General features: G+C 38.4%; 2 protein-coding genes across 7 annotated transcripts in view; one reads left to right on the top strand and one right to left on the bottom strand.

The window, feature by feature from the left end:
- LOC119719124 (titin-like) overlaps positions 1–17,414 on the top strand; it is a 29,994-nt gene extending 12,580 nt beyond the window's left edge. The window contains exons 6-15 of one of the 6 annotated variants that reach the window (XM_038188444.1): positions 342–579; positions 762–850; positions 1,099–1,549; positions 2,746–2,979; positions 4,067–4,162; positions 5,067–5,270; positions 10,557–12,044; positions 12,153–13,192; positions 14,655–14,725; positions 15,017–17,414. In XM_038188444.1, coding sequence (XP_038044372.1) covers positions 342–579; positions 762–850; positions 1,099–1,549; positions 2,746–2,979; positions 4,067–4,162; positions 5,067–5,270; positions 10,557–12,044; positions 12,153–13,192; positions 14,655–14,678 — 3,864 coding nt within the window. In that variant the 3' untranslated portion in view covers positions 14,679–14,725; positions 15,017–17,414. Of the gene's footprint in view, positions 1–341; positions 580–761; positions 851–1,098; positions 1,550–2,745; positions 2,980–4,066; positions 4,163–5,066; positions 5,271–10,556; positions 13,193–14,654; positions 14,726–15,016 lie in introns of all 6 variants that reach the window. The other 5 variants (XR_005269879.1, XM_038188442.1, XM_038188445.1 and 2 more) reach the window with 5 other exon arrangements.
- A 3,778-nt stretch (positions 17,415–21,192) lies between these two features.
- LOC119719780 lies at positions 21,193–25,804 on the bottom strand. Its single transcript, XM_038189269.1, has 4 exons — positions 25,719–25,804; positions 24,185–24,504; positions 21,975–22,073; positions 21,193–21,260 (listed from the first exon to the last, which is right to left on the bottom strand). The coding sequence occupies exons 1-3, from the start codon at positions 25,756–25,758 to the stop codon at positions 21,993–21,995; spliced, it is 441 nt and encodes a 146-aa protein (XP_038045197.1). The 5' UTR covers positions 25,759–25,804; the 3' UTR covers positions 21,193–21,260; positions 21,975–21,992.
- Between the last annotated feature and the right edge of the window lie 1,149 nt (positions 25,805–26,953).

The following is a 26,953-nucleotide window of genomic DNA, read 5'->3' as shown; positions in this document are numbered from 1 at the left end:
GCATATAAAATGTTAACGGATAGTGCAGTACGGAAACCTTAATGTGCAATACGGATACATGGACGTATGCGCGTTGCTTATCGAACAACTGATTTTTACGCATCACGCAGTGCGCTGTATGCTTTTCGGCCTGAAAAACCTTTAGACGTAGGAAGTTTGATTGTTTTTAGAAATCCCCAGTGAGTTAACTTCTTGGTCAAATAAAGATGGTTTCCAATCCACACAGTGTACAAGGTGTGCACGGTGAGATGTGAACCTCAACCAACAGGTTTGGAAGTAAGACTGCCACGAAAACCCAACTTGAAATTACAAGACAATGAATCTAATGTTTCTTTTCCCAGCCCACTACTCGCATCACTGTCATCTCGGGTAAGAACCACAAGATGTGTCTACGTGTAGATCCTGAAAAGACGCTACAAGAATTGTTGCCTGTAATATGTGATGAGCGGGGAGTGGAAACGAGTTGTCATACTCTCCGACTCACATCTCAACCTCAGGAATCTCTGGATATGAGCCAAACTCTGGAGAAAACGGGAGCCATTGAGTTTCTTCTGGTTGACTTAAAAGGCCAGCCTGCAGGTGTGTATACATTTATAAACAGTGGGAAGACTGCCCAAACAGCTTAACAGTCTCTCTTGCAACATTTGAATGAATCTAGCATAAATAAAAAGGTCTTACTAACAAACATTGAACATTTCTAGCCTCTTCTTATCTGTCATATGCTAAGTTATGTTCTTCTTTGCTTCCTTATGGTTCTCTAGGTTACGAAGGAGGAGAGGTGGAATTGATGCCAGAGCAGAGAAAGAAGAAGGGAAGCATCTTTGGAAAATTCTCGAAGAAGAAGAAAGGAGTAAGTGAACTGGAACAGTGAGCTAACAGAGAATTATTCTTGAGCTTCTTTTTGGTGGTTAAGTTGTTCACCAGATATTCAAACAAAATGTGAGGAGATTCCTTGCACGTCTTACATGTAATTTAACTGCCATGTACACAAACACAGGAGTGAACTTAATGACAAGTTCAATCCTGTGTTTGTGTCAATGACTTAAACATATTCAATTTTAATAAATGTTTTATTTTGTTCTTTGCTTTGTTGCGTAGTATGCATTAGGTGGAGGTGAGTTTCAAGAAGACCCAGCATCACATGTTGCAGCCCCTGCAGAAACACATCAACGTTCTCGTCGCCACACCTCTCCTTCCGCATTCCCACCGTTGGATGGCCAGGCCCAGTCTGCAACTCAAGAAGATGAGGAAGGCAACAACACCTTAAAGAAACGTCGACCAGCCCCGCCCCCTCCACCAGGGAAACATCTGACCAGTGCATCAGATGATGAGAAACTTGATGAAGAATCTGGTGGTTCCAATACTCTAAGAAAGAGGCGTGCCCCAGCCCCACCCAGACCACGTTCTCCTCCTAGAAGAACCGTATCTGTTGGAGCGGATTCAGCTCATCAGATTTCAGCAAATCTACCTCCTCCTCGTCCAATATCTCCTCCAGTGAGAACCAGCATCAATGGAGAGACGCACCTTGTCAGAGAGACTATCAAAGAAGGTTTGTAGTTTGTGCTTTGGTGTTGTCTTGATGTACTTGTAGTTGTACATTCTGTCTTACAAAATCACTTCCTGTATTCGGTTCAAGAGGAAATGTTTTCGTGACTTTCACGAACGTTGGTTGATGTATATATATTTTTTTTATGTTACTGGTGCATGTGTATCATTTCATTTTATTTTCATCTGCACGTCTTTACAAATTTTCTTTTTTCCCCTTCTTTTTTTTTTTACAAGTGGATATTCAATTTTCTTGGTGATCATTGTCTGTAGTCAGTCTTTGTTAATTCTAACCGCTTTACTTCAGTCAATGAGTTTTTCAGATGGGTCAGATTACAAAGCTTTTCAGATGGGTCATAAAGGCTATGAAGAATACTGTTGGAATGTCATCACGGGCTTAAGCTAAAATGCTTTTCAGAAGTTGAATGAAACCTTGAATAGTGTTTTTCTAATATTTCGATGTTTCCATTTCTAACAAGCAAATAATTTCTTTTATCAAAGTAGCACAAGATGAGTTCTGTCATCATTTTGCATAAAGCTAAAAATGGGGAAAATCTATGCATGTTCCAGACTTCTGCATTTTGTTTCTTTGACCAGTTTTCAGTTTCAGCTATTAACACATGAAAGATGTAGTTTGTGCAGATTTATGTTGAGACATAACAAATTCAAAATATTTTCAATTATCAATTTCAAAATTTTGTTGTTTTTTATGGCAAACTAATCCAAATTCTAAGGCTTTGATATTCTTGGTCAAGTCATACATTTGCACATAAAAAGACCTCTAAACTTAAACAAATATTCCAGTGTTTCTTATAAGTTCAAATGACAAAATATACTATTGGTAAATTTGAGAGATGGAAAGCAGCCAAGAATCATTTGATAGAAGACAGTGATGGAATGTCAGGGGAAATCCCATGAACCAGGGACATCAGAGATGGAAAACAACTTAAAAGTGCAAGTTGCTCAAACATAACCAAGTCCCGACCAGTTTGTGGTTGCTGAAAATGCTAACCACTGGAAACGTATACTCTACATGTGCATGTTCCTCACGTTGCGCACTTGCTGACCTTTTTCGGTCAATGAAGTATTTTCTCAGCAGTAATTAGTAAGGGACATTGGAGATATTTTGTTTGGAGGTCTTACTACATCTTAGCTTACACTGTACATTGTATGTGACTTTATTTGCTAATTGCACTACAGACAAACCTTCCAGGCCACCCAAACCACCACGTCCCACCTCTATTATCAGAGGCACAAGCCTTGAGACTCCACCCCCTACCACTGAACCACCAGAGCCAGTCTTTGTACCTCCACCACCCCCAGACTTGCCCCCCTCCCCAAGTGACCCACAAGAAGATGTGACTAAGTTAATAGAGGAGGGGCGACTTAACCAGTCCTTTGATGAAGACTTGATGGATCAGGAAGCTAGGGAAGGTGAGATGGTCTGACAAGATAGGGCTGTCCATCTCTTCTTGAACCTTGTAATTTCTTACTTTGGCTTCATACTACAATGCTATCAATTTGGCCACATGATTAATCATCATCACAGCAGCGTTCATTGGTGGGTGACTAGGGTGCATTGCTTTACATAGCTGATATGCATGTTACACAGTGTATTGTGATCTACCGGTACATGTAAAGACAAGTTGAACACTGTCAAGTGTCATTATGTGTGGCGGATCAAAGAATACATCAGACAACTTGAGGCAAAATTGAATGAATAATTGAAAGTATTATTCTTTCCATGTTCAAATGTTTACATACAACTTATTCCCTGAACATATTGAATGATCTGACTTGTACACTGTGTTATTTGCCTATTGGCTTTCTGGCTTCATGAATGCTAGTGTGATAATACATTACTGCAGCTATGTTTATTGATGCTATTGATGCACTAACAACACCGCTTTAATGTGCCTTGCATTACTTTTTGTTGCATTTTAGTTTCATCAAGTAAAAATGCACCAGCCGATACTTGTTTCCTTTTTGTTTTAAGCAATTTGTATTTACAATTTAAATGTACACTTTGCCTTTACATGTTAAGACCAGAAAGTCGTAAACATCCTTTTCCAAAAGTCATGTATGGTTTAGAGATGTAGTTGTTTAAGCAACTTCATTTGTGTTTTAAGAAATATTCACTGTTCAGTCGGAGTGTACATGTATGTGTATCTCAAAAATAGAAGTCCCTTTGTCAGATACAATGTAAAATAAAACAGGTTTTAGCATTGAACTTAGGGTAACACCTAAAGTGATAGAGAAATGATTTGAAAATGAACACACAAGCCAAAAAAAGGTCTTATGAATAACACTTGGTCCTGTTTTCCCCCTAGTTTACCAATGAATATTTCAGCAGAGGGCAGCAGACATTGACCTACTTAATGCAACTTAAATTTTCTCTCAGGCATACACAAAAACAAGGGAATAGTTACCTGTAGACTCATTACCCATTACCACCTCATCAACAAATCTGTTCATTGTCAGTATCATTGTCATTCAATATTGCCACTGTCATTGTCAACAGAATCACCTAGAGTACATAGTGAATCCATTAGCAGTAGTGTGACAGAGACTGGCATAGATGAGGCATTTGAAGAAGTCATTGCTATGGGAGAAGCAGGTTGGTTGCATTCATGCTACTCACATCAAGTAATTCATGGCAATTCATGTAGCTTGCTTTGCTCTGTTTCTATCTGATGCTGCAATACATGTAGGTGTATAACCCTTTAATGGCCTTTTCACACTAGACGAATCTCGAGGTTGACGCTTGGCTGATGCTGGGTTGAAAACAAGTGGCGTTTACACACTTGAACACACTTTCAACCCTGTGCCAACCCTGAGAGTGATTTCGCCCCGGGTTGAACTCAACCCTGCTCCAGACCAGGGTTGAGATTTTCAATCGGGGTTGAAACTCTCGTCAGGGTTCAAAACAGTAGTAAAAGCTTGGTTTGCACGAAACAAGTATGAAATGATGTGGATTGAACACTGGGTCGAACAATAAATAAAAACTCAAGCCTTGGTGGCACTGGTTCGCTCAGGGTTGAGTTCAAACTGGATTGAGGTGCTCTAGTGTGAAAAGGCCTATAGACTCTGTGCACAAGTACCCCCTCAACAATTTGAAAGGGAGAGTTGGGGTAGACCACATTCCGACGTGTTGCCTATGACGCCTGATACTCGTCAGTGTTTTGTCAACATTTGGAATAAAAATAATGCGTTATTTGCATCATACCCATTGAACCAGTACACACAAGCGATGCGTCTCTGCTGGAGCTCTCAAAATGGTGTCATCTATGGGTTTGTGTGCACACAGAGTCCATGGAGACACACGGTGGCTGGTTAATCAGGATTTATGTCGGGTGTCTTTGCAAATGCATTTTTAGTCTGATGATAAGATCATTTCATTTGTGTGGTGGCTGGTGGGTTTTTTTTCTAATTGAAATGAAGGTTACTTTTATTTTAGAAGAAAAGGTGTGTGCTTCTAATCAGCATTGTTCACAGTAGACGTCTGCATTTTGTTTCATCAGAAATCGTGGATAAGAAGGGAGAGCCTTCTGCAGAATCACCCCGTCAAGATTCTATGGGTGTGGAGGTCATTGTAGCTGGATTGACCTTGGAAACAAAGGCAGAGAGGCATGAGGAGGGGGCGGAGCTTAGGGAACCGGAGGAGGAGGCAAATCCAGAGGAAGAGACAATAGATGAGGTGTCATCGGAGGACATCAAAGAGAAAGGTACAGTATTCATGAGTCATTCTAGATTTGAATCATTCTGTCATTGTCAGCCAAATAAATATATGGACTATAATCAGTAACTTGAGTGAATGGGACACACTTGGAGACTATAGATCAGTAAGCCTCACCCCAGAGTGTGTTGACCAATTACAGCCATGGGAATCTGCCTGCACAAAGGTCCCACATGCATGCACATACGGATACGTGTAAAAATAAAAAATGTTCTACTTCTGATCCTAAATAACTCTGTTGTTTACTAATGGAATTAAACCAAAATTTCAGATCATGTAAACAAGGCATGACACATTCCATGGAGCTAATTTCATCAGCTTTGTGCGAGAGGGTGAGATTTAAACCCCATGCCCAAAACATACTCACTTTCAGAATTTCGATATGATGGAGATGCTGGCGGAATGCACGTGCTGCAGCCGAAAGCTTCTGAAGGAATGTAGGATCACCCCTGATGTCATTGCACACCTCAATCATGTTTTGCACCAAACAATCAAAGAGGTGTGCAATGACATCAGGGGTGATCCTGCACTCCTTCCGAAGTTTTCCGCCGCAGCACACGCCTTCCTCCACCGTCTCCAGCACTGAATCAACATTGGAGGAAGCAAAGTAGAAACTGGCAGATTCTGAAAGTGAGTATTCTTTTCACGTGGTGTCTGAATCGCACCCTCTTGTACAAAGTTGATGTGTGTCATGCCTTGTTCACACGATCTGAAACTTTGGTTTAATTCCATTGGTAAACAACAAAGTTATTAAGTATCAAAAGTAGGACATGTTGTTTTGTCACGTCATATGATGTGTGCAGTTGGAATATCATGCAGTATGTCAGCGGAGAGGTGCAATGTTGCCCAATCCCCATGTGTGTATATTGTGTGGCGGGGGGGGGGGGGGGGGGGGGGATGGCTTATGTATAGGTCTATTGACTTGTGGCTATACATGTACATGTAGTCCAGTAATAATAGAGATCGGTATGGCATAGTTTTTATTCTGCTGGTTGATCTTTATTACAAGTGAATGAATTACATGTAGTTGTAGTTCAGAGATGAAGGAATCTGTCAATCTGATGATAGACATCTGTAGTTAAATCAGATTGTAGGATTGCAGCAGTTGCTTGTGCATTTGGTAGTAACTCAAACATTTTCCAACTAGATAAAAGTTATCATTAGAATTAGGAACATGTTAGCTAGACAGCCTACATGTGCACCTGACAAAGGTATATTTAATATGTAGGGTTGGTTCAGTTATATGGTAGTCGCGATTGGTGTACATAGTTGCCAAAGTAGTTTTTTTTATTTGCTCTTTCTTTTATTTCTTTTTATTTTTCATTTTTTTTAGTTCGCGACTTCAATGGAAGGGTGTCTTTCACTATCAGTGAAATGTGTTCAGATCATGACTCTGAAATTTGTTCTTAAATCAATCTGCTATTTCAAAATTTTGGAAATATAAAATATAAAAAAAAAAAAAAAAATTATAAAAGAATAACTGTAAAATTAAATCACAATTTTTTGCACTTTCTTTATGTGAAAACAACCGCCATACATTTGTAATCCTTTTTGCACAATTTGCTTTGTAGTAAAACGAATACTTTTCAATTGCACATGAATAGAATAAGCAACTCTTTAGTTTTTGCATGGTAGATGCTAGTTACTTCTTGTTTTGAAATAATCATTTTACATTTCTTGACTGTGCAGTTCCTTTCACTGAGTGTTTATTAACCCTTAATCACCCCAACTCCATCAAAATCCATCCCCCATTTTGGTGGATTTTAGGGGACTTGGTCCAGGAGGCCTGGCGGGACTAAATATTGATGGAGTATGATGGACTTGGGCCTAATGGCCTGAAGCAGTGCTAAGGATTTTGCCTAGCTTCCTGTACTGCTATTATGATAAAAGCCATGTGTAGCAAGTCCATGAATGTCAACCAGTGCGTCAGTGGTGCATTCCATTATGTCATGTGCAGTTTTGTATTGGAAGCACAGTGATTGATGGATTTTGATGGACTTGGTCCAGTTCCAAGTAAAAGACGCTAGGGAGTATTAGGGTTAAACTGATCCTCATTTATCAGTGGTTTAGATGTTCATATAAAATGCTAAATAGTAGGCTACTTGTATCATGAACTTGTATTACTTTGAAGGGCATACCAGCATGGGCAGGTTTCCAAAAACAAAAAGCCAGAACATCTTACTACTTACCAAATTTGTTTGTAGTGATGCGCACTTAACTGATGCTCACTGTGCTGCCCACATTGCTTAAACATGGGCCCTCGTATATTTTATATACTGTTTTAATTTGAGATTTTATTTCTGCATCTTGCCTGCACACCAAGGCATTATATTTGTTTGTTTTATCATAAAATGATCGGTTGAATTTCTCCATTTCTTTGTGGGGAGATAAGCTTAACTCTCTGATTCCCCTCATGAGCTTGTTCTTCAAGGTGATTGTGTCTCTTTTCCTTTATCTTGGTGTTTACATGTATGTAGTTTTTGTTTCTCACAATAGTTTTGTATCTTTCTTTCTTTGTGTTCCTCTTGTGATTTCTTCAACTTCAGTAGCTCTTCAAGCATCTAATTCTTCTCATGCAAATTCTAACAATGACCATGGTGACAGGGATTTAATAAATCACATGGCTGAGACAGTCCCAGCCACTCGCCTTAAAAAACTGACTCAGAAAAGACCAGTAAAAGTCTATGCAGTCTATGATGAAACTGCAGCACGGGATGGACATTCCATACCAGCAGAGGGCGCTGTTGTCAGACGTTTAAGAGCCAAATCAGACTCTTCGGTTCTTGAAGTGCCACTCAGAGTAAGATCAGGCAGGTCGTTATCTGTGCTGGAGAAAGCTAAACCTCTTGAAGGTTTGAAGTTAAGTTGTATACAGGAAAGCATTGATCTAACGGAAACCCCCTCAGTAGCCATAGCAACAACCAGCAGTGAGAGTGCATCATCTCCATCAACGATGGTGACTACTACTGATCAGTACGTGGCTATCAGCCAATCACATGAGACATCAAGTAGTGATGTCACGCCTGCTCAGGATCTACATGATGAAAAGCAAACAAGTTCAACTGCTGACAAATATTTCTCCTTATCTCCTTGGTCCACAGGTTAGCTGATAATGACATTATTTGTCATGAACTCATCAATTCACTGCTTGTTGTGCAGTCACATGCTGTTAACATTAATGCTTGCTAAGAGATGTTGCCTAATGCTGCTTACAACAATATTACTCTGCCGTCACTCATCAGGATAATTGATACATGAGCTTTAAACAGGACTTGTTGTCATCATTTTGCTTATCATAAACCTAGCATCCGAAAATTCCTAAGGAATTCTAAATATAGTACACTTCCGGTAAATATGGAAAGTGTTTTAAAACTTCATTTATACAATACACATACATGTACATGTTTGTTTGGCACACTTGTGATTTGTTCTGTGAGCACATTTCATCCAGCCCAGCTGTAAAGGAAATTACTGCATTGGATCCGATATCTTTCTATTTATTAAAATCAAGCAATAATCACCTGACATGACAGCAAAGGCAGTAGCCAGTTTAATTGCTTTATTGGGAATTTGACGTTCAATTTATATTGTGCTCCAAATGCTGCTGTATTGCACTCCCGTTTCTCTTCTTATACATGTACATGTACATGTACCTTAACGTACTAACATCTTTTTGTATTCACATGATCAGCGCCCAAGCAATTGTTTCTTGCTAGTTACATGTTGACAGCACTCCCAGCCACATGAAGTTACTCTGACTAATCTAAATACAAGTAGATAATTAACCATTGTTGACTGCTGTGATGTGGGATGCCGTTTTTAACAACCGAGGGGTATATATCCCACGTCACAGCAGTTAACAATTGTTTTGTTATATCGTGCCAAATATCAAGTCAAAACGATACACGATTGTAATTTACTCTGTAAGAAATGAATCAAATCAGTGCGGTCGACCTTTGATACAACTGTACATTGCAGGCTTTCCTGCCGGACATGAGCGGTTGTGCATTGCATGCAGTTCTCAGTTGCAAGTGCGCATGTACAGTCTACACGCGCGCGTGTAGTGCATTGTATGAGGTTAACCATTAACAGACCAGACACGTGGCCGTTCTCGACCAATGAAATTACAGTATCCAAGCACACGATATAACAATAATGTTTAACACCTATGCTGACATTTTAGTTTAAAGTGACCTATGGTACAGTTCTGGTAATTAGTGTATCTATTCATGCATTTCATTCTTGCTTTTTGGAATGAATTACAGTAGGCCCATACCTTGAGTTAATGTTTCCCTTAATCACTTAATATTGATTTAACACATTTTGGGCTGTATGCTTGTCTATTTGATAGTAACCTATAGCGTAGTACTACTGGTTCAAAACAGTACTGTAATTAGTTGCTGAATAATAGTAAATAGTTTAATATACATTGCAGCTTTGTTTAATATTGTATAATAGAGTCAGTTTAGCAAGTCATACATGTAGGTTGAATCTTGAGTTACGTGTATCACATTAGTGGCCTTTCTGCTGTGTGGGCTTTTCTAGCCTAACAAACAATAAATAGTAATAACTGGAATCAAACGTGCTTGTATATTATTGTGGACTATACAAAATATCTTGAGGCAGTTTGATATATGTTACAGATTTTGTTGTAGCTACAGCTACAGTTTAAAAGTTATTAGTTAATAATTGCAACAGTCTCAGTGACATGTAGCGCATCATGTTCATGCTTTACACCTGTCAGATTTCTAATGTAAATGGGTGAATAGAGTCTACTGAATCACGTTTCACCCATGAATCAATAGGGCTAGGAGGGATTGTTATCAAAACATCATACATGATGTTATACAGTATGATGACTTTAACTATAATAATAACATTATTCAAGTCTAAATTCAAGTCCAATCAGAATTGCTGTTATTATACATAATGCATGCTGTCCCGGCTGCAGGGATTCTTTGTAACAGTTCACAATAATTCCTGATAGCCATAGTTTCACACAAGGAAGTAGGCCATCAGGCATGCAACTTTTCCTTGGATCTGCTGATTTCCTCGTTTTTTACTTCTCATGAATGCCAAATTACATATTGAAAAGTGCTGTACAAATTATTGTGTGGTTTGAAATTTCCTTGTTTTTTCTAAATTCCCAGTTGCATGCCTGGGCCATACATTCCCAGCTGTCTGCTGACACCATATACCATGCAAAGCATTCCAGTGAAAAGATCAATTTCATGTCTCTACTATACTTATAAAATGTCTTCTTGTTTCTCAACAGACAAAGACGCTAAAGCCAAGATGGAATTGCTTTCTCACATGATGAAGATGAGTCTAGATGAAGACAGCAAGGATACAAATGATTATCCTCCTCACACCCAGGCTGATGACACTCATGATATGCTGGAGGAGAAATCAGTCCATGCTCTTGCTTTTGAAGTAACCAGGGAAGCAACGATAGATTATGAGGATGCAGACAAATCTGTTGAAGCTCTAGGAGAGGAAACTGAAGATGTGGCTGAGGTTGAAGAAAGTCAGAAGAAAGTTGATGATGAGAAGACAGAGTCTGCACAAATGACAGTGGAAAAGAAAGAAAAAGTGGATGAAAGTCCAACGAAAGTTGAAGATGAAAAGCAAAGTCCAGTAATAGCACCAGGAGGAGTAGCAATGCAGAAGTTAAATGAACAATATGCAACACTGCAAGAACAACTAACTGCCTTACAGAAACAGATGGCTATGCCTCAACAAGCAGGCATCATGGAAATACAGATGCAACAACTTCAGCAGCAGATTCTGCTACAGCAGCAAATTATTAGTCAGATGATGATGTCACCTCAGCCAATGGTAATGCCTCTTCCATACCAACAGCCAGTGATATCGCCACAGCAACAGATGATGCTAACTCCACAACAGATGATGTCACCCCAACAACAGATGATGTCACAACAAATGATTTCTCCACAACAACAAATGATGACACAACAAATGCTGTCACCTCAGCAACAGATGATGATGTCCCCTCAGCAACTCCTGATGACCCCTCCGATGATGTATCCTCAGGTTTCACCTGTTTCTCAAAACATCACACAACCAAAAATGTATGCACAACAAATAACATCTACTGCTACTGTTCAGGCTCAGTCTACTCCCATCTCATCAACACTTGAGCTGAATGTTTCAACAGAGTCTGCTCAAGACGATGCTTCGCCAATTCAAGATGATGGCTCTCCATCTAAGGATGATGTCTCTCCATCTAAGGATGATGGCTCTCCATCTGGGGATGATGGCTCTCCATCTAAACATGATGATGTTCCAACCGAAGATGACCTACCCATTGTGGATAATGTAGTAACCAGTGAAGTGGATACCAGTGAAGTTCAAGCTGAGCCAAGACCTCTTTCACCTCCAGTGAAAGCAGATGAAGTGTCTGTAGGTCATCCAACCTACCATTTTGCTCGATCACGAGATGTTCCTCAAGGTGAAATCAAAGTTGTCAAAGCATCCCCACCAAACACTCTGCGAGGTCCTAAACAGCACCAGAGACCAACTCTCTTACAAACACCTGAACCCTCTGAAAAGAAAGAAGAGACTGAACCTGAAACCAAGGACCACTCTAATATTGATGCCAAGACAAATAACGCTGCAGACGAAGTTCATGCAGAAGTGGATGCTAATCATAATCCAACACCAGAAGGCAATGGCATTGAAGACAAAGTTGATGCGTCCAAGACAGAAGACAAAGATGATGCATCCAAGACAGAAGACAAAGTTCATGCATCCAAGACAGAAGACAAAGATGATGCATCCAAGACAGAAGACAAAGATGATGCATCCAAGTTAGAAGACAAAGTCCACGCATCCAAGACAGAAGACAAAGTTCATGCATCCAAGACAGAAGACAAGAACGCTTCAGAAGAAACTTCCTCCATCAGTGCATTTGCAGTTGCTGAATCCACTGAGCCAGTGTCTTCCAGTAAACCCAAATCACCCAAACAAAAGAAATCAGGCTTCAGTTTATTTAAAAAGAAAACACCCAAGTATTCATACATCTTGTCTGCGCAGAAGGAGTTCTCAAGAAAGTCTGAGACAGAACGCCAACGTACAACTTCCAATCCTCCTAAACCGACTGACCTCAAATCAGAAGGTGGTCAAGGAAACAGAGGTAGGGCTCATACTCTTGATTCATATGATCCAAGTAAGGCAAGTTGTGGTGTGAACTTTGACCCAGGTCAAGCTGAGTGTCAAAGAGAAATGGCTAAGAATGTCCACATTCCTCCCAATCTAGCAATGAGTACATCTGAAATAAATCCCAGTAATGACCAGCCTGTAATACCTCCTCGCTCCTCCAAGTCCAAAACAACCGATACCAAAGTTATTGTGGCAAAATCATTCCCGCAGGAAATGACAACTGGGTCTCCTAGTCCTTGTCCTTCAACCACGGTCACTAACACAGCACATTTATCTAATATTAGTCCCATTAACACGATACCAGTTTCCTCATCTGATGAAATGTCTTCCATGACAAAGCCTACACCTAGACATCGCACAGTCTCATCCCCAGTAGAATCTAAGACTCGTGAACAAACTGTAAACAAATCTCCCAAATCTCAGCCATCTCCTAGTCACCAAGTAATTCCTGAACTTCCCTCCGAAAAATGTTCTCCCCTCTCCTCACAATCACTTGAGGTAGTCTCCCTTAATTCACCTGGAGACAGTCCAATACCCCCAGTAAGAAAGATGCATAGCAAACCTAATGATACCTGTAAGACACAAGTCATAGGCATTGAGGTACGACCAGAGAGGGCAGCTACAGAGGGCGCTCTTTATGAAAGGCGAGCTCGGATCCACAATTACAGATCGGAGGAAGAAGAACAAGCAAAGGTCAAAGGGGATGCCAGTGTGTCACAGCTGAGACAGGTGGGGTTGTGATCACTGCATTCTAGCCATGATGCATGTAGCATGAGTGGCGCTTACCGCTGGCTGTTGACACTCCATAATCCATCCCACAATGGCCCACCTCACAATCCACGCAGGCATGCAAGGGCTCCCTCTATCACGGTACCCTCCAGTGTATCCTTCCTTCCCATGTTCCACAGGAGAAAGCTCGGTCTGATTAGCAGGGGAAATTTGGGTGGCCTAAGTTATTTTCTGGAGGGAGGAAACTTGATGGGTTCACAAATTTGGAGTTGGGGGGGGGGCAGCACAAAGGGATGGGTTCCAGCCCCTTGACACCAACCCCCCCCCCCCCCCATTGACTGCGCTGCAATGTTCTTCTGCCCACACACCATTACATGACCATATCATGACCTTCACCAGTCACATCCCTGTCCCTGTACCCCAGTCTCATCGGTCATTGTTGCAGGCCCCAAAAGGCCAGCGTAGTGTCCTCACATATGTCTCCCACAAATACCATAGAATCCATGCAACTTTGCCAACCCACCCAGATTTTGCAGCCAAAAAAAAGAAAAAAAAGGACGAGCCAAAAAAAGCTCCCAACAAGCCACTCACCCTGTTATATTTTCAATGCAATTGAAAACATTACCTTTTTTTCTGAGCCTTATTGTTTAAAAATTGATTTAGTGTGCCTCCAAGTCCAATGCACTGTGCAATTCGTACATTATAAAATCCAGGTCAAAGGGCATCTACATGTCCATCCCCTAAGCATCTACTTGCCCTGCTCATCCATTACGCTTTGGTGAATTGTTAGTGGTTTGCCTTACAATATTTGACAATGATTCTGATAATGAATTTAATATCTATCCAAAGGATGCTGATAAGAGAAAAATGTTAATGAAATAACACCCCTCACCCCCCCCCCCCCCCCACCACATCCAAACCTCTGGATCCACCAATGCATGGCTGCACCCTCACCTCAAATAGACAAATAAGTTGGATAGTTCGCATGTTGCCTCAGCTATCCCTGTTCACCTACACCTACACATCACATACAGTCCATGGGGGAATCCAATCTTTCACCCCTGCACACCCCTCTCTCAGCCACACTAGTACTCTCACCCCAATGCGTACATTTGGGATATAAGTGACATGTTGCACAATACGTAGGGAGTTGAACATCCTCAATCGTTTCACAACCACATTACACATACATGTTGCTTAAACTGTCCCGTTTTTTGTAGATAAAGTACTCGGTTTGTTCCCATTGCTATGCTTCACAAATCTACTTCAAGCACTGTATTTGCTTTATGAAGGTTTTGGTTGTCATGGCTTCAAGTCCCAGCTCAGTATCAGTTGCATCTTTTGGCTTTAGTTTTTATATAACAAACTCTAATAAGTTCCCATTTTTTGGAGACCATGGTGGCCGTTGCTACCTGTATTTTCATGGATTTATAAAGTTTTTTCTTCCGATATTCTCCTGCAGATCTTTGGCCAAGGTAATCCATGACATGTAGGAGGTTATCACCATGGCAACAGATGCTTATTAGTCACCAGGTAAATTGCTCTAAAACAACTTTATGAGAGTCTATTTTTCGGAGTGTTCTGGTTCTTGGTGAGTCGGTAAAATTCTCTAAAGAATATCACTTCAACTTTTTCAGAGTCTTTGTAACATTCAGTACTTTTTGTGATTTTGGCTCAATCTTTAAAAAAAGGACTCGATGTTTCAAGACATGGAAACATCAAACTCTGTCACTTCGTAAGAACTTTCCTTTTTTTTGTGGAGACCCTGATTGCAATTGCTATTTTCATGGATTTGTGTTATTTGTCTCTTAACTTCTCCCTCAGGTCGTTTGCCGGGTATTCCATGACACACAGGAGGTCATCACCATGGATACGGATGTCGATTAGTCACCAGGTAATTTTTTTTGTATATGCATTTGTGAGACATGTTTTCTCTGGGAGTCTATTTTGTATAACATTCAGTACTAATGAAAATGATTATTGGCTCAATATTTAAACAATAACTGTTAATGTTTCAGAGAAAAGAAATGACATTCATTATTTTGTAAATATGTCATTAAAAAAGTGGGTGAGAATGTTATTGTACTTGATTGTAAGAGATGTACTTGATTATAAGAGATGTAATTTGATAATATGGCATTATCCATTTGATTATTTTAGTAGGTTATGTGACTTTTTATGTACATCAACATTTGATAAGTGAAGCACCTATGCAAGCTTGTCATAAATACCATTGACCAACACATTGGAAGTCCTGAAATTATTGTTTGTGTTGACCGCATATTTTGAAAGTACAATGTGACTTCCATGTAACTGAATTCCATTGCCAAATCTAATTGCAAATTAACCTTGCATGACAACTAGTCATTACTTTGAAATTAGTTGTTCACTTAACTGTATCGACCAATTTTTGTTTTGCTTTTGGAAATGAAGTTACTTGAAGAAACAAAATGTTGTACCCACGCTTTACTGTTTATATTTTTTATTAAATAAATAAAGAAATGTATTGTTTTTTTGCTGATATCTACAAGTAGATATTTTAAGTGTACAAGTTCTGTTATACATGTAGTTATACTGTAAGTAGGTTTTGCAAATAGGCAAATTTCCAATTTATTAACATAGTATGTATTCATCCTTCTGTGGTCAAATGTATTCACAAATATACTATATCTTTACTGCCCTCAATCAGCTAGAGCTGTGCCAAATATACCAAATATTTGATTATCAAACAATTATCCAAATAACATTTTCTTAATTCAGATATTCAAAACATGTGAGAGGTTGAGGAGATGATGCAAAGTCCATAATGCTCTTATGATTGCATGAGTTGCGTAGTTTGATTTTTGTTTTCAATGAAGCACTTTTGTCCAAATCCACTTTTGCATATGATTTGGGAGCTCTAAGGAGAAGTCTAGCTCTAATTTCTTTACAACTGATAAAATATCAGCTGTTCTGCTTCTGCTTCTTGGTCATGTTTGTATTACATGTACTTTAAGAGATCTTTATTAATTTGACAACTGCAAGAGCAAGCAAATTCCAAATTAGAATATTAAAATGCTAAATTATTCCTAAATGCACAGCCCTAAAATCTGCCCAAGGTAGGTATGTACTGTGTATAACTAAAAGTGTTATCTATATGATTTGAGTACTTAAATCGTGAGATGTTAAATGGAAAAAAAAAAATTTTTTGTATATTTTATTCAATATTCATGCAATTTTGATATTGAAAATATTTTAATTGACTGTTTTTGAGTGGGCACCTGTATTAAGTAACACATAGTAACAGACACAAATTTCATGACGTCACTGTGACTGGGTCTTAGTTGTTACATCCAATTGAATGTCAGCGTAGTGAATAGTAACACACATGTATGCATTAAGAGCGCAGACGTGGGCTAAGCCTAAATGCAACTCCAAATGCGATGCCAGAAAATTTGGTCCATAGACATGACTGCCAAACCGAGAGAGATGTTTGGGAGGGGGATGGGCACTGTTGAATATAGCAAACATTTCCACACTTATATGTAATACATGTTTGTTTGCAAGGTTGTACTCGCTTTGTAATCACAAAACGTTCGGATTCTAACAGCTTGTTTGTATATTTTTGTTGACTTCGGTGAAAGTTATTGTGAATACTGTTATATTTAAAGAGACTGATGTACAAAAGTATTACCATATTTACATTCATTAATATGTAGTTTAAAGGAATATATTATTTAATTATGATTTTTTGAGTAAGCAGTATTGTAGGAAGTAGTCATAATATTGAAATCAATAGGGGCCTATAACATTATATACTGACAATCGTACTTAAAGATAATTCCCTCTGCTATTTTGAGTTTCATCCTGTAAAATGATTTCTTTTCTAAACAGCGGTTTTTCTACGACATCAGCAAAAAGGTCGGATCACACTTAGTTATTGAATTATTAGTTAAAATATTTCAAACTTTGTATCCTGACAATAATTATGTGTTCACCCGGATCACCCCAAATCAGTAACAATGATATATGGACCAGGAGTCTGCACGGCAGATTTTTTTGTGCAAATATACAAACCTTTTTCAGAGGATGTCTAACACCCAAAAATGGGGGATTTTCCTTGGTGAATATAACATTACAAGTTGAATATTTATTAGAGAAAAAAATTACTGAAAAGTAATGGAAACGCACCGTTAAACCTCATCATAAAGTGTCATTATTATATTGATACTTTTTATATTTTTTAGTAAAATCGCTATTTTTTTCTGTGTAAATGTATATTACCATGAAAAGATAACACTGGGTATACATGTAGTTACATTCATATTTGTTTAAGAGGCATGTTAATCTGGAAATTATTTCACTATGTATTCAAATTACAATGGTTATTTGTTATCTTCATGCTTCAGCAGATATACCACATTAAGTTTCATTATAACAGTGTGCATGTACATGAACTTGGCGTATTTTAGTATTGTAAATGCCAAAAGAATAGCCTTTATATTTATACATGTATTCATTGTTAGCGAATAATTTAAAAATTCTTTGCCCATGTTTAAATAGCTATCTTAAATCAATACAAAAATTATTCACCATTTGGATTAGTGTTCCTCTGACTTTCAAAGGAAGTTCTGCATTGTTTTGTGAAAAGTCAATTTTTTGCCAAATTTTGATAAAAATGTAAGGCTAACCCCTTGCATTTTTTTCAATTTTGACCAAACAATGAAATTCCTTGAAAATTGCTAGAAAGATGCCAAAGGGACCCTAGAACACATTTCAACTCCATTTGTAGAAAGACTTGCTTTTCAAAAGAAAATATGGACCAAAATTTGTGGGAAATCGGTCAAAAATGTTCATTTATTTCTCACAAAATTGTTGATTTTTGCCCAAATCTTTAAAATAATTGGTGTTTAAGTATTGATTTGTGCTCCTCTGACTTACAAAGGAAGTTCTGCATTGTTTTGAGAAAAGTCAATTTTTTGCCAAATTTTGATAAAAATGTAAGGCTAACCCCTTGCATTTTTTTCAATTTTGACCAAAAAATGAAATTCCTTGAAAATTGCTAGAAAGATGCCGAAGGGACCCTAGAACACATTTCAACTCCATTTGTAGAAAGATTTGCTTTTCAAAAGAAAATATGGACCAAATTTTGCGGAAAATCGGTCAAAAATTTTCATTTATTTCTCAAAAAATTGTTGATTTTTGCCCAAATCTTTTACAATAATGGGTGTTTGAGTATTTATTTGTGCTCCTCTGACTTACAAAGGAAGTTCTGCATTGTTTTGAGAAAAGTCAATTTTTGCCAAATTTTGATAAAAATGTAAGGCTAACCCCTTGCATTTTTTTCAATTTTGACCAAAAAATGAAATTCCTTGAAAATTGCTAGAAAGATGCCGAAGGGACCCTAGAACACATTTCAACTCCATTTGTAGAAAGATTTGCTTTTCAAAAGAAAATATGGACCAAATTTTGCGGAAAATCGGTCAAAAATGTACATTTATTTCTCACAAAATTGTTGATTTTTGCCCAAATCTTTTACAATAATGGGTGTTTGAGTATTTATTTGTGCTCCTCTGACTTACAAAGGAAGTTCTGCATTGTTTTGAGAAAAGTCCATTTTTGGCCATTTTTATATAAAAATGTAAGGCCTACCCCTTGCATTTTTTTCCATTTCGACCAAAAAAATGAAATTTCTTGAAAATTGCTAGAAAGATGCCGAAGGGACCCTAGAACACCTTCCAACTCCATTTATAGAAAGATTGCTTTTCAAAAGAAAATATGAACATTTTTGACTGATATCCCCCAAAGTTTGGTCCATAATTATCACAATTTTCATGATTGGTGTCTGAAGGTTAAACACATTGTTAACGAAGTTGCCTATATTTACTGTAAAGATATTTACATGTATTAATTAATGGACTTGATTTTCTATAATGGAAGGTACATGTATTTGTAGCAGTAGAACGGTATCCTTGACAAAATGTACATGTACTTGACTGTATTATTGAATTCAGCATTAATGAAATGTTATACATCTATACACATGTACTAGTACTTTGAAACCTTTTCTGTAAACGCTGACCGTTTAATCATACATGTGCCTTTACAGTCAACAGAATTGTGCCATGTAGTTATTATGACTCTGCTATATGCAAACTTTAGTGTTATTACTGTTAACTGAATTTTCTTTGATGTACATGTGCTTTTGATTTGGAACCAAATACAGAAATAAATACCCACACCATGGTATGGCAAAATATACTTTAGCATTGTTACTCTCTTGTCCCTATGTTTGTGTTTACTCTACTTGTTTAAGTCTAAGTAGATAGACACTATTAAAAGCGCTTAAAATAAATGTTTTGAAAAGTCTACTTCCCACACAACCTTGATAAATTTTATAAGTACAAATTATCAGTGTGAGAAATTTTATAAGTATAAAGTATAAGTGAGAGAAATTTTATAAGTACAAATTATCAGTGTGAGAAATTTTATAAGTACAAAGTATCAGTGTGAGAAATTTTATAAGTACAAAGTATAAGTGTGAGAAATTTTATAAGTACAAAGTGTCAACCACTCAAATAATAATTTCCCAAGCAAGTTGATCAGCCCAGACCCAAGTCCCAAGTTCCTACCCCAGACCCAAGGCCTCTACCCCTCAGCTTTCAACTCTCTCTGGAGACTAAGTCAGAACATCCTAAGGGTTTTAATTACCGGAATTCTTCCTTTTTTAAGAAAAACCCGGTGGTGTAGCGGTAAGAGTGTAGGGCTACATACCCAAAGGTTCCCGGTTCAAGTCCCACCCATGCACAATTTTGTCAGAAAACTTAGTATATATTTTAAAAAAAGTCTAAAAGCTCCTCAGGACGGCCCAGGATCTGAACCGGGGACATCCCGGTTCGGATCCTGAGCGCGTCCTACTGAGCTAACTGCTTCTTGATAAATTTGTGTTCAGACCTTATATATAAACCTTAGGTTGACACATTGCGAAACATCATGAATATTCATGATATGAATATTCATCAAATGCAAATTAAATACAATTTGCTCATTAAAAAAAGGAAATATACCAGTATGCAAATTACTGGGTTTCGTTCAGCATATGCACATGAGGGGGGGGGGGGGGGGGAAGAGAATGCTTGTCAAAATTTGGTTACGTGCACATCCAAAATTTGTCATTCCAATTTATATAAAAACTGTAAGGGCTAACCTTGCACTTTTAATGGAATTGGATCAAAATTAATTTATCACAATATAACCCAAGCTTAAAATAATCTGCTAGGCCCTAATTTTTTTTACAATTGTGGATTTTTATCAAAAATAAACTCAACTAACAGAATAAATGCAATTTAACACAAGATATGCCGTCAAACTCATTTATTTGAATTTCAGAACAAATGTTAAACCGAGACGTTATCAAACTTCCCTAATTTAACATTAAACTTCTGACCATCAAGAGAGCAAAACTGATAAACGGAAGAAAATACAGTGTTTGAAATATTTACTTACATCTCTAACAAAAGTAATAGTCTTCACTAAAAACTTTCTCATGCAAAAAAAAAAGTTCACAGTTTGGAAATACATGTACAATGGCTGTAAAATTAGGGAAGCTTGGCTAATTCAAATTTCAGCTTTGCTTAAATGCTTGAAAGTTTGGTAAGTCATCAATTAAAACATTAAATAACAGCAACTGGTCCGAAAGTCTGTAAAGTTATAAAATTGGCAAACAAGGCAATTAAGTGAGAATAACTTGGTTAGAATAAATGTACTTAACGATGCAACCGTCACAATCACAACACTGGGGGGGTTTTTTGGGGGGGGGGGAGGGGGAAAGAAATTGTAAGGAATAAGTTTAAATGTCGATATAAGACAAAAATAAACTGAATATGCATTAAAAGATGACATTGAGATTACAACATACATACATGTCCATGAAATTACTGACTGGATTTTTTAAAGACTTAATTGTTGTAGCTATGGCAACAAGTCATCAGTAAGCAGAAACTCACACATCATCTTGCACTTTGCAGAGTGCATTTCAGCCACACATAGCTGCCGTCACAAGGCCGATGCATGGACCATGAGTCTTCGGCTGAAAGGAAAAGAGGATAACTTTTTTTAAAATGAGTTAACAACTTCAAATTCAGGCCGAGTCTGAGATAATTTTTTAGCCTGAGGGCAAATTATACGGTGTTTTGGGCCAGCATCTATTTCTTAAAAAACAAAATCCATCACAAATTCCCAACTTGTGATTATCACAATGTACAATTGTACAAAGCATGATTTCATGTAAGTAATTAAGTGGCTGCAGAAACAAGGATTGTTCGCTTGTGCTGAACTAATTATTAGACATCTTATCAATAACCCAAGTTGCCTGTTGTTTTTTTGTATTTCTAATTTGTATGTCATAAGAGTCTGCCTTCATATTAGCATATTCTATAGGCTGTGAGGGATTTGCCAGCATCCGCATATTTATATCCTATGACTTACAATTATGTGCTCACAGGGAATTTATTTATTTTATTTATTAATTTATTTGCAACCAAACTTGAAAAGAAGTGGTTGGATTATAAACAAAGACACATCAAATCTTACACTAATTGTAAAATTGAACCTTAACAAAAAAATGTAAGTTAGAATGAACACAAAATATGGACAAAAAGAAAGTGAAAAACAAAGACAAAGAAATGTCATTGAACCACACACAAATCAGCCAAACAACTCACAATAAGCAGAAAGTTTCCACACTTGCGCTGCAAGCACGAAATTCTTTTTAAATGAAATTTTGCTGAGCGGATCAACTCACCTTTGATTAAATGTCACATCACTGCAGTAGGATTCTGCAAAGACCGTTTGATGGACGTATGTCAGTGTGTTGCCAGCGTAAGGTGACCAGATAAATTATCTGCAACAAATGGCAAAGACAAATAAAGATTAGTCCTTTGTCTGTGAACATCTCGAAGAAATACATCAACCAAATTGATGTGACCTGCTCTGAGAAAAAGAGTCAGATGTCTAAAAAAAAAAAAAAAAAAAAAAACTTCACACTTTTATTCCATTTTTTTTGGGAAAACGGTTTTTAGGCATGTTTTGAACCTGAATGGAAAAAAATGATGAAGAGGAAGTCAGGGTTTGAATTTTTCCCTCAAGGCAAAGTATAAGATTTCACTGTGGTCCAAAATTGTAGAAATTTATCAAATGAACAGAGTGATGCAAAGATTTCATTGATGCATGGTTGATTTGACCAAAAAACCCCAAAACAAACAAATGTGTGACACTTCGAAAACTAGACTGAATTTCTGAGAGCAGGTCAAATATCCTGGTAAGGTCAGTTCAAACAGGGCCACCACGAGAAGGTCCCAGGATACCAGCCCCAACACGCTTTCAGTATCGTCAGGCCCATTGCTGGATAAAAGGTAGGCCCCGGAGGGCCAGACACAGTTATCGACTGTCCGGTCCGCCCGCCCAGCCCCGAAGGACCAGGAAAGCACCCTAACCTATATGCGTGCCCCCCTAAGTCCATCCCCCTTACGGGTTCATGCGGTCTGATAGGAAGTAGCAGCGTTTGCCGGCTGTGAATACAGGGCCACGCCCCTATAAAGAGGGACGCACTACCTGCTCCTTTATGGCACGGCATCCTAGGGTTTCCAGGCCGCTGCGTAGGACCCACGCCCCACGTGGAAGGCGGACCTACCACGCGGACGCAACTCGCCCCTTGAATCTGTGCTGGATTTTCGCCGCACCTCAATTGAAGCACCCAGTCAGACTCCAATTAGTAAACGATACCGCCGCACCCACCTAAGCCCTAACGGCATAGGGATATAGGAGATCCCATAGCCTTGAGTTCTCAGAGGGATATAGGAGATCCCCTGAACTAAGAAAAAAACCCTATTTATTTAGTGAAATTTGTATCATTTCACTAATAGATGATGAACATTTATCAAAAAAGATTGTCCCTGTGGAAGTACGTGTTTATGCCCTAAAGGCGGTGCACAAGATAAATTTAATTAGTGGAGCCTTGCAGCAGGGATGGATCAGGGAGCAAGTTCCTTAACTTTTACTTGACAGAAATACTTCACTTGGCCACTAAATTGTCCAACGTTTAGTTTCAAGATACCAAATTCTAAATATTTGAAATATGAATTTTCCCGCAAGAGATAATAGGTGGTGCAAAGATCAGCAACCGACTTCTTTTCTTCATTATACATGTATTGGTTTCTATCCTTGCTAACTCTTTTTGCTTCTTTCAATCAAGGAGTAAATGACACTTTGAAAATATTTCTAATATGAATGTTGACATTTGCTCTCCAGGGAGCTGATTGCCACCCAAGATCCGCCCCTGGATGGACGTAGGGATATAGAAGATCCCATAGTCCCGCTGGTCTTGCGTTGTAGGATGAAGGGATAAAGCAGATCCCACATCCCATCTTGGTCCTGGAGGACATAGGGATATAGGTGATCCCATAGTCCTGTAGTAAATCTTGCTGTGCTCAATTTGAGCCGATGACATACGCTCAATTTGAGCCGATGACCTGAAGAGAAACCACCACCCCACACAAACACATACCACCACCACCAAACCCCACAATCACAAACACATACCACCACCAGCTGCACAATCACAAACATTAATATATCTGAACCAACTCTGGGAAAAGTATTAAGTTTTGGCAGAAGAAAATAGTCGGTAGTTTATGAAGAATACAGTTAAATATTCATTTTTTTGGCGAAAAACATTCAAAATTGAAGGTTGGCCAGGAAATTGATTGAGTAAATCTAAAAACCAAGAAGAAGAAAAAAACCAAAACCAAAAAACAAAGTCAGATGTGCACCATTCAATATTTGTTTCCATTTGTCTCTTGTATCAAGCAAAATTCTTGCATTTAGTATTTAGGCTTAAGCCACTGGCCAAAAATAGAATGAACATACAAGTCAAAATTGGAAACTTTTTGAAACATTTTTCCAGAGTTGTTCAAAACAAAAACTAAAAAATTCAAGCCACTGGCTATGACTCACTCTGCACAATCCATCGAAAGCCGCTAGCAAACTGTAGTTGGGTCTGGAGTTCTTGAGGTCCAAGGAATCTTTGTGATCCGGGGGTCTTGAGCATGTCCACAGCTGTAACAAAATGGTTACCTCACCTTTAAATAGTGAACATGCTAGTCTTGTTCCCCCGGCCTCTTCTTGCATCGTCTCAACTTCGCGTCCAAGAAAGAGTACTTGTTCCAAAGACTGTATCTTGTGTTCTAGTGGAGCATGATCACACTGCTGCAAAAAACTTTGGATACCTGACCCTGTGAACATGCAGTCTTGTCCCCCAGTGTGATGTCCTGAAGCTGCAGAAACAAAACAAACAAAACAACAAAAAAGTTGTTTAATAGGAATATATAACTTTGAACAAACACGTGTTACAATTCAGCTCATATTTTGGTCACATTTCTGTTAATTATCTTTGTTTATCCATCAATAACAAGGAAAGAAGGTTGCAACCTGATGCCACTTTTTTCTTCATATTTATAACGCTAAACATCAGTCATTGCAAAAAGCTTGAAAAGACACGAGTATGTGACTGAGAAACATATAGGCCTATTCATTTTTGGGGGAAATACTTTGAGAAGATTTTCTTGACTCTCAATAGCCTTTGTATGAATTGGCCTGTGCATACCTTTCCCCGCCAAACAAATTTGCTGAAATGTCAAAAAAAGTCATGATTATGTATTCTTTTCCACCAAAAAAATCTTCAGGTTTTTAACATGAAAGTCCACATTTGCTGACAAATGGTTCCGAAGAAAACAAATTGTGGTAAGTTGGTTCCCTGCAATATCAGTGATGGTGTATTGATGGGCCTGGTTCTCCATAATCCACTTTTAATTTATTTAACTCACCAAACTTGTTGAAGACATGTAAGAGCATGCTGGTATGTCATAGATAGAGGGCAGGGTTGAATTTTTAAGGGAAATTTTGGAGTAAAATAACGATGACGACGACAAAACGCAATATGAAAATAAAGATTGCAATCACTGAGATTTACCGTGAATGCGCAAGGCAGGCAGATTCAAACAGCAACAACAGCAGCAAATAAACAGCTGTATCAGGTCACTTTGCCAAAATTTGACGTAAGCTCAGTGAGGGCGCAATCATCACAACCCGTGACATGATGCTTTCATGAACAATGGCTATTTTCTTGAAGTATATCAGGGCTGTAAATGGCGCCACCAACGCCAAAAAAATTCGTTCCCCACCCAAAAAAAAATTGTCCCCACCCCTTCCCCACCCCCATCGTGTGCGCCACTGGTCCATAACTAATTGCAGGATCGCTGCAATGGTGGCGGCACATATTTTTGCTGATCAAGCCAGGTTGCGGCCATAACCCCGTACCCGGCCATGGTTTTCAATCTCGAATAGGAACGCCATTTGTTTGCTATTTTCATTGAAATCCTTTAAAAAATTTACGAGTGTAAATGCAGTACAATAAATGATTCTCCGTTACATCTTTGGATGCCTAAAATGTTGACATTCAACCCTTAAAAAAAGAGGATTTAAAACTCACTTTCTTTTTCGCCAGTCCTTTGCTCTGCCCGCGAATACATGAATGACGCTACAGACCACGTGTGTCACGTCACGGTACGTCAGGCATACTGGTTCCCGGCGCCCTATTATCATCGTAGCAAACTTACATCTTGTATCGGGATGGAACCAGTTTGCCATTGGCTGGTAAAAATCCGTCGGGGCGCTTAAACCATTTTCGACAAAAAAAAAAAGAGGCCCCCATGCACCTCCAGCCGCATACTGTAACCTATACATCGGAAGTACATGTACAAAAGGGACACAATCGTAGGGCGCTATTTAAAATGCGTAAATTTGAGTATGCCAACTAAATACAACAGAGTAGGCCTATATGACAAAGTGAAACAGGGGCAGATTTTGTTTTATTGGAATTGTTTTATTTATACATGTATCCTTATTTACTAAATTATTTATTAATTATAATTTTTTTTTTGGGGGGGGGGGCGGAGAGGTTCATCAGCAAAGCAACGCTGACATGTAGACTGTTTTTCTCGGACAGTTGGGGGGAGGGGGTCTATGTTCATATTCAACGATCACAAACACTATATTAAAGAATCGTTGGATTTGAACAAATGCCTTTTTTCCTGAGCAAGTGCCCTTTTAAAAAAGTTACGCCCTTTTTTGCGCCATTTGCCGTTACGAGGTCTTTTTTGTTGTAAATTTCGCACCTGTATCGCCCTGAATTAAAAAGCACCATATTATTATCTGCTATTGTCCATAATCCACAAGTTTTGAACAGCGCCCCCATCGAAAGATTGTATTTTTTTCGGGGCCCTTAAAGGGAATGTACATCATTGGCTTTTGCTTTAATTTTCAGAAATGAACTATTTTGAGGGGTTAGTATAATAGATCAAATTATTGTTGCACTGACATGTTTGAAGTTTTGTGTTCGGAAATGCTGGAAAAACAAAGAAAAACAAAAATGTTCAAGTAGTCTGGTTCCCTGACTCCACTGAAATTGAATGGATCATTTTATAGATGCCGGAAAATTGTACGGTAAGGGAACCAGTCTAGCTGGTATGCCCCATTCATGAACATGCAACCAATAGGAAACAAAATTTGGACTGAAGAAAAAATTGTCAAGTTTGGAGCAGCAGTTGAAAAATAGTTAGGTTTTTCCAACGGTGGTCGGCCGACCACCGTTGGAAATGTATACAAAAATACCATTTACTTGAAAATTACTTCACACCAGGTGCCATAATTTTACAGCATGCTTTA

This window comes from Patiria miniata, unplaced genomic scaffold (genome assembly GCF_015706575.1).
Source record: "Patiria miniata isolate m_02_andy unplaced genomic scaffold, ASM1570657v1 HiC_scaffold_8, whole genome shotgun sequence".
NCBI lineage: Eukaryota > Metazoa > Echinodermata > Asteroidea > Valvatida > Asterinidae > Patiria > Patiria miniata.
The sequence above is the reverse complement of the archived record's forward strand: the minus strand, read 5'-3'. Positions and strand labels throughout refer to the sequence as shown.